At 53.3% G+C, this 12,607-nt stretch overlaps 1 protein-coding gene across 1 annotated transcript in view; it reads left to right on the forward strand.

The window, feature by feature from the left end:
• Positions 1-2,665: 2,665 nt before the first annotated feature.
• ABTB2 (ankyrin repeat and BTB domain containing 2) overlaps positions 2,666-12,607 on the forward strand; it is a 191,666-nt gene continuing 181,724 nt past the window's right edge. Inside the window, exon 1 of the mRNA XM_075545913.1 lies at positions 2,666-4,345. Within this exon, the coding sequence (XP_075402028.1) occupies positions 3,463-4,345 (883 nt within the window). The 5' untranslated portion in view covers positions 2,666-3,462. The remainder of the gene's footprint in view (positions 4,346-12,607) is intronic.

Below are 12,607 nucleotides of genomic sequence, written 5' to 3' on the forward strand. Positions count from 1 at the left end.
TGAAGGAATTAGCTGTCCTAATTTATCTGTCCTAGGCTCCCTGTGTTTCCAGCTCTGCTTTGTATCAGAGTACATCCTCTGGTCTAGCCAGATTTGTAAGGTAGAATTGGGATCATGAGAGTGGGGGTGGGGGGAAGCATTTAAGAACTAGAGGGACGTTGTATGTTTCATTGTTGCTACAATGCACCTTGGCTGACTCATCTCCTCCCTGGAACCCTTCTGTAAGAGGATGTCCAGTTGCCTATAGATGGGCTTTGGGTCCCTACTCCGCACTTCCCCTCATTCACAATGATAGGATTTTTTGTTCTTTGATGCCTGATACCTGATTCCATCAACAGCTCATGATCACACAGGCTAGTGTGCTTTTTACATGGAGACTTTGTTGCTTCTTAGCTAGATAGCTGCTTGTTTATCTACAAGCCCCCAGATGCTATATTTTTTTATAGCCGGCACCATCAGCTTTCTTTATCACATTTGCTTATGCGCCTGCTTTGTCTTCAGCGATCATGTCAGGAAGGTGAGCATCATGGAATTCCAGGTTACTAGAACAAAGTGTCCTTGCATTGAGGAAGTACTTGAGTGGAGGCCCAATGTCCATCTGCTACCTTAGTACTAAACCTATAAATATATACACATAGATCTAGCCCCCCATCATCATATATAAATATCTTTATATATGTACATGCCTGTATTTAGGCCTCTATAAATGTCCTTTGTCTCCTAGTTCTTTCCTCTATTTCCTTTTACTTTCCTCTTGTCTCACTACCATGCTCAGCCTTCATTTGCCCTTGATCAAGCCCTACCAGGCCTCCTACACCCTCCTTGCCATTGATTTTAGATCACTTGTTCCCTTGTCTGTGGGTTTGTTAACACCCACTTCCTTTCTGCTGCCTCCCCCTCTCCCATGTCCCTCTAGAACCATCATTTTCTCCTTGGGACTGTTTGTCCTGCCTATCTTATCTAGATAGACATGCAGAGATAGTAATATGCACAAAAACAAGACAGAGCAAACAAAAAACAAAAAAAACCCCAAAACAACAATAACAACAACAAAAAAGCCTATGAATAGTTCAAGGTCTCTTTGTTGACCTTTCGGAGTATTTTTCGGTTGAGTCTGATGGGATGCCAAGCCCTGGAACCAAAGTCTATTTTTGGTATTCCTTCAGGACTTCCTTGCTCTGTTCCCCTTGCTGTTCTTTCTGTTGCACACCCTTAGTGTTTCGCCTCAGTGTGGTGGGATCAGATCAGGCACAATCCTCGCATTGTGTCTCCAGTGTTAGCCCCTGTAGGGCTATGGGTCAGTGAGGGGCATCGAGTGTCTCATAGTGGGACCAGCCATATGGTCCTCTCTGTGCATGGGCTGCTCTGAGCAGGAATATCATCCTGAGGACTTGGTGGGCCAGGATGTGCTCCACTCTTCCTCCCTCCCCCTTTGTTTGTTTGCTCCTGTGTGATCTGATCAGACATGTCCCTCTCTCTGAGCTGTAGCTTCAGTGCTGTCCTCAGAAGTGAATTCTTCTGGGGGTTAGAGGGGAGCTTTCTATGTAGTTAGGATTGGGGCCCATCCCTAGTATCTCACTTCTAAAAGACTTAACGGATCACATTCTCCCTTGATAACTTGTTCTCTAGACTTCTGTCCAGTGACTCCATCTTTGACGCGGCTCCCAGGTTTCACCATGAGGGGGCAATATTGCATAAACTAAAACCCATGGCAAGGGGGCGTGGTAGGGAAATGGCCTGAGAGCTAGCTGTTTCAAGGAGGGGAGGGGGGGAGGCAGGGCCATTAATTTAAGGAAAGAGACAAACCAGACACTTCTAGTTCGTACCCCACCGAGGTCAGACTGGTGTGAAATGTCGCACAGCGAAGCCACTCAGCAGACAGGAGGCTGGCTTGGGGGCTGGGCACAATCAGCTCTCCTTCGGGGTTCCCCTGGAGGGGACCCAAATGCCTGGGCGCGCGTGCGCGTGGCGAGTTAAAGGATGTGTGCGATGGATGGGGTACAGCTGGGTACGCGCTCCGGCCCCGACACAGGCTTAGGACCGTGCCGCGTGGACAGAGGGACCCCACGCTCACACTCTGAGGGGTGATACGGGCAGGCTGACCTCCCTGTGTCTGCACCGACCCTCACACGGATGCACCTGAGAACAATCGGCGTTCCGCAGATAGGTGGGCGGGCGGTCCCACCCAGCAGGCTCCTAGGGAGAAGTCCTGGCGATCTGCTCCCATAAGGATTACCCTCCCACCTTCCCCCCAAGACCCCACGGGGCAGTTCTAGGCTATACTGCTTTAAAAAAATTTTTTTTTTAAATCCAAGACAAGTACTTAACCTTAGAGAAATCACAGGTCTTTTGGGGGGTTTGACCAAACGTGGTGGAGCTTTTGTCCTAGAATCCCGTTCAGGAAAACCGTGTATTGATCTCACAAGGGGAGCTGGTGCGCCTCGGGAGCCTGTCAGGGTGACAAGTTAAGAAATTCTGTTCTAAGCAGCCTGACTCGCAACTTTCAAGAAAACCAGACGGACGTGAAAGCGAAGCGACGGCGTCCCTGGCGCCTCCAATCACAAATGGATTTTCCTCTCCGAGAACAGGAGGGGCTTCGCAGGAAGAGGAGGGGAGAGGGGGCGCGCCCGGCACAGCCCCCTCCCCGTCCCCCCGGTTCCCCAGGCCCGCCCAGGATGCGCAGGCGGCGGTCGGTGGTCGCTTGCAGCGGGGTTTCAGGAAGGCGACGGCAAGGAGCCGGAGCACCGTGGCTTTTTCTTCGCCGTTTTCTCTCTACCGTCGGCTCCACGGCCTGAGGTTTCGATCCTTCCTTTCAGGTCTCCGAGCCTTCCCCGCCTCCTCCCCCGTCTCCCCTCCGCCGGACCCTCGGCCTCCCGCCCCGCCCCGCCCCCGCCACCGCGGGGGTTTCACCGCCGCCGGGGTGAAATCTGCATAGTGACCGCCCCTCCAGGAGATCATTGGTGCAGCTCTTGTCCGTCACGGCCGGTCATTGGTGAGCCGGGCGGGGTCATTTGCATGCGGCCGCAGCCGGGTACCCAGCTGTGCTGGAGGCCGGCTCGGCACAGAAGTTTGCCCAGCGCTTTCTGAACCGGCTGGTCGGCACTCGACGCTGCGCGCGGCGCCGCCGCCCTGTCCTCTCCGGAGTCCGCGTCTGTGGAGGACCGCCGGACGCCCTGCTCTCGGGAAGTTGAGGTGCACGAGAGGGGCGGCGGAGGAGCGGGCGGGGGCCGTTCCAGTGACAGCTCCGCGCCGGACGCCCGGCGCGTGGGGCTCCGGATCGCCGCGAGCTCGCCCACCTTCCCGCGGCGCCTCGCGGGCGATGCGGCCCTTGGTCCCCGCGGCGCAGAGAGGGGCCCGGGCGCCCTGGAGCGCCTAGAGCTGGCTTCCGCCCACTTCGGGAAGGGGCCATGGGGCGGTGAGCGCCCCTCGTTCGGCGAGGCCGCCGCCGCCGGCAGGCTCCCCATGGCCGGGACGTACAGCTCCACTCTGAAGACGCTGGAGGACTTGACCTTGGACTCCGGCTATGGGGCCGGGGACTCGTGCCGCTCGCTCAGCCTCTCGTCCTCCAAGTCCAACTCGCAGGCGCTCAACTCTTCGGCGCAGCAGCACCGCGGGGCGGCCTGGTGGTGCTACTCGGGCTCCATGAACAGCCGCCACAACAGCTGGGACACGGTGAACACGGTGCTGCCCGAGGACCCCGAGGTGGCCGACCTCTTCTCGCGCTGCCCACGACTCCCCGAGCTGGAGGAGTTTCCCTGGACCGAGGGGGACGTGGCCCGCGTGCTCCGCAAGGGCGTCAGCGGCCGGCGGCCGCCAGCCTTCTCGGGCGAGGCGGTACGGCGCCTGGCCGGGCTGCTCCGCCGGGCGCTGATCCGAGTGGCCCGCGAGGCGCAGCGCCTGAGCGTCCTGCACGCCAAGTGCACCCGCTTCGAAGTACAGAGCGCCGTGCGTCTAGTGCACAGCTGGGCGCTGGCCGAGAGCTGCACGCTGGCAGCCGTCAAGGCGCTGTCCCTGTACAGCATGAGCGCCGGGGACGGGCTGCGCCGGGGCAAGTCGGCGCGCTGCGGCCTCACCTTCTCGGTGGGCCGCTTCTTCCGCTGGATGGTGGACACTCGCATCTCCGTGCGCATCCATGAGTACGCGGCCATCTCGCTCACCGCCTGCATGGAGAATCTGGTGGAGGAGATCCGGGCCCGGGTGCTGGCCAGCCAGAGCCCCGACGGTGGAGGGGCTGGAGGCGGGGAGGTGTCCGCTGAGGCCCTGGAGATGGTCATCAACAACGACCCCGAGCTCTGGGGCGTCCTGCAGCCCTATGAGCACCTCATTTGTGGCAAGAACGCCAACGGTAAGTGCGCCTGCTGCCGGGACGGGTGGGGAGGGCAAACGCCCTGGGCTGAGCGTGATGGGTGTGCCCTGTTCTGGGAGAAAGCGTTGGGGCTGAAGGTGGAGGAGGACACTGGGCAGAAACACTTCTCCCAGACGCTGTTCTTCTGAGATGAACTTTCAGTGGTCGAGCCCGGGCTGACTGTCGCCAACCTGTGTTGCTTGGCATTGGCACTGCCCGGACACTGTTCACTGAGGGCATGAGATGGAGCCTCCTTAGTTAGCGTTTCGGGAACTAAGCTTACTGCCCTGCCGCCTTGTTTGGTTGGACCTCTAGTTCGAGAGCTGATGGACGCTGTGTGGTTCTGCCTCTGGGGGTCTCCCAGCCCAGTTGTAGCCAAAGACTCTGAACTTGGAGAGCTGAGTGAGTTGTGGGTGTGGGAGGAGCAGAGCAGGAAGTCCAGGGCCTGGTGCTGCCACTCAAGACTCATAGTTGGGCCTTTTCTCAGGAAGTAGAAGGGTGGTGGGTGAGATGATGGAATCTGTGTCTTCTGAACCTCCCCTTCCAGAGAAGGAACTACTTTGCTGGCTTCCAGGGCCTGGTTTTCCATGCTGTCACCTGCCAGGTGAACAGTTTGTGAAACCGCTGTATGTACTGTGCTAGATTCAGTGCACAGCCAGGTCGGCTTTCCTGAAGGAGAGGCTGCTCCTGTGAGCCACGGGATGGGGCAGGGGTGGGAGGAGGTGGGCATGGCATGGTGTCCAGTCTGTGAACAGAGCCATTGGAAGGTTTCCCCTCTTCTGACATGGCATGGCTTCCGCAGGGGATGAGCATAGAACATCTGACTACCGCCCAGGTGACGTTACGGTGTGGCCTACGCTCAACAGCAAGCTGCCTACCAGACTCCAATTTCAGGAGTTGGCAAGCCATGAATTATTTAGAATGATTCCTTGCTCAGACATCCTTGCTGTCTATTGGATGGCTATTTCAGGGTAGCTTTCAGAGACAAATAAACAAGCAGCAGCAGAGTGATAGCTACTGGGCAAAGATAAAGAGGACCGCATCTTCACAGGGAGTTTAACCTTATCGTCAACACGGGAATAGCACTCAGCAATGTGCCAGTTTCTGAGCTCGGCACCTTGTATAACTCATGGAATCTGAATAACCCTATTCAGTGGTAGGTACCTATAATCTTATCCCTATCAATGGAGAAACCAAGGTGGGTGAGTAATTTGCCCAAGACTATACAGTCCTCCCAGACAACCTGCAGAAGACAGACACACACACACACACACAAACGCACAAAGCTGCCATCAAGTCAGCTCCAACTCATAGTGACATTTTATAGGCTTTGAGCTTGTCAGTCTTTACAGGAGCTGACAACTTCATCTTTCTCCCTTAGAAAGAATGAGGGATTTGAACTTCTGATCTCTCTGTAAGCAGTCCAATACTTACCCAACATTGCCACCAGGGCCTCTTAAAGATTACACAAGTAACCTTGGGATGTGAACTCAGGCTCCAGAGTCCACTATTCTAGTCGCTGTAGGAAAGAAAACCGCTTTTTAATTTGTCATTATCGTTGCTTGTTCCATTTCCAAGCAGGGCAGTTGGCATACTGGGGGCCCTCTGGGAGTACGTGGTACGTGTGGCTTACTGTCAATGTCTATGGTTTCTCTTCTTTCTGGAATAGCCCAAAAAGTACACGGGTGCCTGGAATGCAAGAGCCTTTGTCTTCTTTGCTTTCAGCTTCACTCAGGCTTAAGGTCAGACTCGAGCTTCAGGTGGTGATGTCACAACCGATCATCACGCTTTGCCCTGAAGACTGGTGTTGTCAACACCGGGAACACCCACTCTAGGAAGGGAAGTGGAGAGCGGGGGGGATTTCCAGCAAGGGGTCATAGCTCAGAGGCAGGGTTCTGTACTTTTGGCCGAGGGAAGACCCTGGCTGAACTTGGAAGAAGCAAGGGGTCCCAGGAGAATATATGGAAACCCTCACTGTATAAAGCAAAATAGTGTAAGGAAATAAGTAAGTAAATGAAGCACTTCTCTGCTTTCTTTCACTACAACTTGAGGCTCATAAGAGCAACTGCCTCTGTCAGTGACCAGAAATCGTGTACTAAAAAACAGGTGTTTTCCACTAAAGGCCTTACCTGATAGGGCACTTTCTTATCTGGAGTCATCCTTCAGTGGGATTTTCTCTACAGGATCGGCTTTTGACCCCATTAGTGGTCTCTTCCCCACCCCAAGCAATCCTCCTTACACCATGGTAGTCAGGGTAGCAGGAATCCCTTTTTAACAGGACAAAGGCCCTGGGATGCTCAGGAAGAGCCTCCTTCTGTGCATGATGGTCTCCAAGGCCCTCAGAGGTGAGGTGGCCACTTGCTTCCATTTAGTCACACACTCATTTTTCATACGTGAGAAGCTGGGGCGGTCTCGCGAAACAATAGCTGGCTGATTTATTAAGTCTCTTTAGACAAAGTGCAATGAATGCTAAGAAGAGGAGCAATGAATCAGTTGGGCCCGAAAGCCAGCTTCAGAGGGAAGCCGAGGAAAGAACCTTTGCCACGTTGGCAGGGCCCAAAGGCCAGCAAGGCTCCAGATTACACAGCAGCAGACCAAGGCAGAGTGGTTGCACAGGGGCAGGAGAGAGAGTTCATATTCTTGTCCTGCTGGTCTTACCTTTAAATTATGTATCATTGTTGTCAGGCCTGCTAATTATACAGCAGGGCACCTGCAGTTGACTCAGCTATATGGGGCTCTTAAACGTCTAATATCTTCCAACCAGGAATTTCAAGGCCCTAATCCAGCTATCCATTACTCAAATGCTGGACAAATCTGGTTGTGCTCAGCCCAAGATGGATGATAAGTTCTTTAGTGTTGATACAGCATGATCTCAGCTTCACAGAACAGCAGGAGCCAGCTACCACCTGCTCATTTGGTATTGATGCCCCTGCTCCCAGGGTGATGTCAGTAAACAATGGTATCTTGGTGGCTTCCTAATGGGCAGGTAGAGAAACCACTTTAGCGGAGGCGTGTTTATAAACAGGGAGCTGTCCTAAAGAGACGGCTCCTCCTCTTTCTGGTATGTAAGTTCCACGCTCCTTGTCACTTCCAAGTTTTTCCTAGACTGTTGCCGACTAAGCTTTCCTGGCGTGAGAGACGTCCTCCACTCTTGAACTCAAGACAATGAGGTGGTAGGATGTTGGTGACAAAATTCCTATGCCAAAGCAGTGCCCAGATCAAAGCAGTGCCCAGGATGGATGGGAGCATTGCTCATTGCTGTATCAGTGCTGGTGAGGACAGACTTGGGGGCACCTTGCAAGGTTCAGAGTGCTCCCCTGCCAGGGATACTAGTGGCACAGGGTCATTTTTAAAATCATCCCAAGCCTCATTTTTGCCATGTATAAAATGGAGGAGGATAAAGGCGCCCGTCTCATAAGGTTGTAATGAGGATGAAGTGATAGCATAAATTTGAAGATCTTAGCACATAGCGAGTGCTCAGTATGTAGTATCAACTCAGTCAACAAATCTTTATGGAGCTCTGGCTCTGTGCCTCCTACTGGCAGAAGTGCTGTGGTTTACCCGGTGAGCAGGAGCTATGAAGCTGGCAATGCAACGGTGAAGCTGGCGATCCAGTGATGGAGACAAGAGGGCCAGCAAATAATTTACTCTGTTATTAAAGAATTAGAATAAGCTTTACCTGCCTGCCCCGGTCCTTCCCTCCTCAACGGGTCACAGCACCCAGCGCTATCTCTGCCATCGGACTTTGAGCTCAGAGGCATCACTGTCCCCTTAGCTTGCCAGTAACTCACACACAACAGTTGCTCAATAAATGTTTGAAGTGTGACTGGCGTGAATAATTGACAGGAAAAACCTCTCTCAAGTTTCATTGGTAATAGCCAGTACTGTTGACATCGGTGCCATCTTAAGTGCGTTCAGGTGGGCAAAAAGATGCACAGCCTTGGAAACCCTATTTGGGGTCACGATGAGTCAGCATTGACTCCATAGCAGTGGGTTTGGGGGTTAAAGGCCTTAAGGCAAAATAAAAAGAGAGTGACCTCAGGCTTTTCTGAGTGATGATTTTTTTACAGGTAGGGCAAGTCTCAACATCTCATTTGCAGCTAAGCTATAAAAGGGCTGTGTCTGGAGTACGGGGCGGGAGCCCTTCTCCTGGCTGGGGATTGATTCAGGGAGGCGATTGTGGGATGGATTTCCACGGAGATAATCAGCGCAAGGAGCAAGGGTTAATTGAGCTGCTATTTGCTGTTTAATCAGTTTCCACACCTGGGTAGTCTGATGGGGCAAGGAGGGCCGCCCACCCTGCTCTCTGGCCGGTTTACGGAAGCCAAGGGGCTGGTAAAACTGAAACAACGCCAAGGCACTGGAAATGGAAACTTATTTTTCTCTTTCATGCCTGAGAAATGCAACCCCAGCCTGTGGTGGGAGAACAAGGGCAGTTGTTGCACTTCCTCCAGAATAATTCACTTGCCTGCCCCAGCCCTTGCCTGGAAGACCCAGTCCTCCTCTGACTTTGAGCTCAGAGGCACACTGTCCCCTTGTCCGGCCAATACCTTGCACACAGCAGTTGCTCAATAAACATTTGAAGGGGGTAGGAGGAGGGGAAGGATAGGTCCCACCACACAAATATTCTGCTTTTAGAATTTGCATCTCAATATGTTTGACACCTTCCTCTAAAGAACCCGTTCAAACCCACCAACCTCACTAGGCGAGAACAATGAGGCAGTTTGTTTCCAAGAAGATTTACGTCTATCTCTATCAGTGGTTCTCAACCTACCCAATGCCATGACCCTTTAGTACAGTTCCTCATGTTGTGGTGACCCACAAACCATGAAATTATTTTCATTGCTACTTCATAACTCATTTTGCTACTGTTAAGAATCGGGTGACCCTTGTGAAAGGGTCATTCGAACCCCCCCAAAGGGGGTGCAACCCACAGGTTGAGAACCACTGATCTACAGAGGCAGTAATTGGATTAATGGCTTCTTGGAGGTGAGGCAGTGGAGGTTGGGGAGAAATGGGGAGCTGATAACAAGGAGTGCAAGAAAGAAGAAAATGTTCTAAAAGCGAGGGTGGTGGTGATTGTACAACTCTTCTTAATATGATTGAACTGTTGAATTGCATGGTGTTAATTATATGCCAATACAACTTTTTTTAACTAAAAAAAAGTAAAGAACCGCTTCTCCCAAGGCAGCCAGTGTATAGTTTCTTGAGAAATAGTGGATGGGAGGGAGCCTAGTGGTTACGAGTTCAGCTGCAATCTGTAAAGCCAGCATTTCAAAACCACCAGCCGCTGCTCAGGAGAAAGATGGGTCTTTCTACCCCCACAAACAGTCACAGCCTCAAAAAGTCACAGGTGTGGTTCTGCCCAGTTTTTTAGGGTCACCATAAGTTGGCATCGCCTCTTTGGCAGTGAGTGTGAGGTTGGTGTGGAGGAATAGCAGCAGCGTTATGGGGTGCCCATGCCTTAGCAACCCCACTCCCCTATTAACTTCCGATTTCCAGTGGAGTCAGCCGGCTGCCTTTGAATGGGAGGGTTGTCGGGTTAGCAGGATGCCCTCAGTCTACAGAGGAGCCTTGATTTGGTACTCAAAGTGGAAGAGTACAAAAACAAGGGTCTAATAGCTGACCCCAAACTCACAGTGACCCTGTGGGGCAGAGTAGACCTAGCCACCTGTGACTTCTGAGACTAACTCATCCCAGGAGCAGAGAGCCTAATCTGTTGTCCATGGAGTGGCTGGTGGATTCAAACTGCTGACTTTGTGCTTATCAGTCCAGTGTATGAGCAACTATGCCACCAGAGCTCCCAGGAGGCAACAGATAAATCACTAAGAGGATTGACACTGGTGATCGGGTCCCTTAGGGACAGCAATACCCCCCTAGTTGCCAGCAAAGCACCACCCAGAGGAGTGCATTTATGTCCCAACCCACCTCCAGAGTGAGTGTTGAGCCCAGGATCCCAGCTGCTAAGGTGCCCTTGGAGACTGCTGGGATGCATACCACTCAGAAATGACCCAGCAACTAACGGTAACAGGGTAACTACAGGTGTGTCCATACCCCGCCTCCCCATGACAGTTGTCATTAGCTGGACGATGCTGTGCGTGGGTGGATGCTCTGGCCTTCAGACTGACAGGCCTGGTCTTTGTACGATGCCTTCATCCTTCCTTTCCTCCTCAGTGCCAGCCTGGTCAGGGCTGTGCCCCACCTCACTCTAGCCGAGGCCTGGACTCACAGTCAAGAATAGTGAGGGGTCCTCTGCAGAATGGCATGGAGAGCAACAACAGCATGCCCTCTGAGGGTGTTTGTGTACGGCCTGCTGAGGTCAGGCACATGGCCATCACACCGAGAGCCTGCACGGCCACATGTGCAGAATAGAACTCGTCCGTCGGTCTCCAAGTGTGACCTTTTGGAAGCAGATGGCCAGGCCCACCATCCAAGGTGCCCTGGATGGGGTTGACTCCCCAGTCTCTAGGCCAGCTGTTCTCAACCTGTGAGTTGAGACCCCTTTGGTGGTCAGACAACCCTTTCACAGGGGTCGCCCGATTCAGAACAGTAACAAAATGACAGTGATGAAGTAGCAATGACAATGTTATGGTTTGGGGTCACCACAGCATGAGGAACTGCATGAAAGGGTCGCAGCATTAGCAAGGTTGAGAACCACTGCCCTACGTGCACTATTTGTTCCCTCCCCTGGGGCCTGGCGAATCTGGTGAATCTCCACAGCGGCTATGAAGGCGGTGGCCTGGATGGGGAGTTGTCGCCACCTCTAAAGGACCCTCAGGGGACAGGCCTGCAGATGCCATCGATTTTAAGGCGCCTTTATTGCCACTCAATTCAGAGGGGCGGGAGCGCAGCTGCTCAGGGAGCCCGTCACAAGTGTCAGCTGCTGGCTGGTCGATAAGCTCATCAGAATGGAGGGGCTGCGGGTGCCACTGCAGCTCATCAGAATGGAGGGGCTGCAGGTGCCACTGCAGTGCTCTTCTCACGGAGCTCAGGGAAACTGGAGTCACGGGGATCTGTGTGCAGGGCATTGGGATCTGGGCCCAAGAGCCTTTGCCAAGGGAGCTTCGAACCCCTGGAGCCCACGACAGTGCCTGACTGCTGGCTCAGCCACGGTAAGGAACGCTGGAGGAGAATGGAAGGGAGCGTTGAAATGCTCAAAGCACTTTGAAAACTGGGTCCCTATTTGCTCTGCTTCTTACTGGCCCCTGCCCTCAAGCCGTTAAAGCCTCTGAACCTCCATTTCTTCGCAGTTGGTTCTTATACCAAACCCAAGCAAAATTCATTGCTACCAAGTCAGTTCTGACTCATCGGGCAGCTAGAGGACTAGCACTGCCCAAAGGGATGCCTGTCCTGTAGTCTCTACTGCCAAGGAGCGGGGCTTGGGTTCAAACTGGAGACCTTTTGGTTAGCAGCTAAGCACTTAACTCCTGCACCACCAGGGCTCAGGTCTTCCACGGGGGCAGTTTACTTCTGTACTTACACACTGGTGCCTCCAAAGCGCTCAGGGGATATGGGGTGGGGAGATGGGCAGTAACTGGTGGGGCTGCCAGGTATATATCCCGACAGCCTCATCCCAAGCTGTGTGATTCCACCACCTGTGCCGCTTCTGTGCCTTCGTTTCTTCCTTGACACCAAGGGTCTCAATCCTGGTGCTGTTGTTTGTTTTGTGTTTGGGGTGAAAATTTGCGTAGCAAGTTAGGCTCCTCAACTCCATCGCTATTCACCTTTGATGCTGGATAGTTCTTTGGTGTAGGGACTGCTCTGTACCTTGTAGGATGTTTAGTAGCATCCCCGGCCTCTGCCCACTAGATGCCAGGTGCACCCCCCACCTCCAGTTGCGACCATCGAAAATGTCTCCACACTTTCAGGTGATCCCTGAGGGGCAAAATTGCCCCTACTTACACTGCTCTGTAAAATGGGACTAACAGTAATACCTAGGCTTGTTGTGAGGACCAATCAGACTTGGCAAGGGGTAGAGTTTCTGGGTGGACAGGGGGTTACTGCACTTGGTTGCTGCCCAGACGGTTGGAGGCGGGAGTCTGCCCCGGAAGGGCACAGTCGGCATCTTCTAGAGAATCAGCCGTTGGGAGTGCTGGGGGCACAGTTGAACTCTGACTCAGGGGCTTCCTGCGAGTGGCAGCCTTGGCTTAGCAGCAGCTGGCCTGGTTCTGCCATGTGCAGCCTGGCACATACAACATTGCTTCCAATGGGCACCATCGATTTTGCCAACTTGGGCCAGGCACACCAATTGTGTTCACTTTT

This window comes from Tenrec ecaudatus, chromosome 4 (genome assembly GCF_050624435.1).
Source record: "Tenrec ecaudatus isolate mTenEca1 chromosome 4, mTenEca1.hap1, whole genome shotgun sequence".
Lineage (NCBI taxonomy): Eukaryota > Metazoa > Chordata > Mammalia > Afrosoricida > Tenrecidae > Tenrec > Tenrec ecaudatus.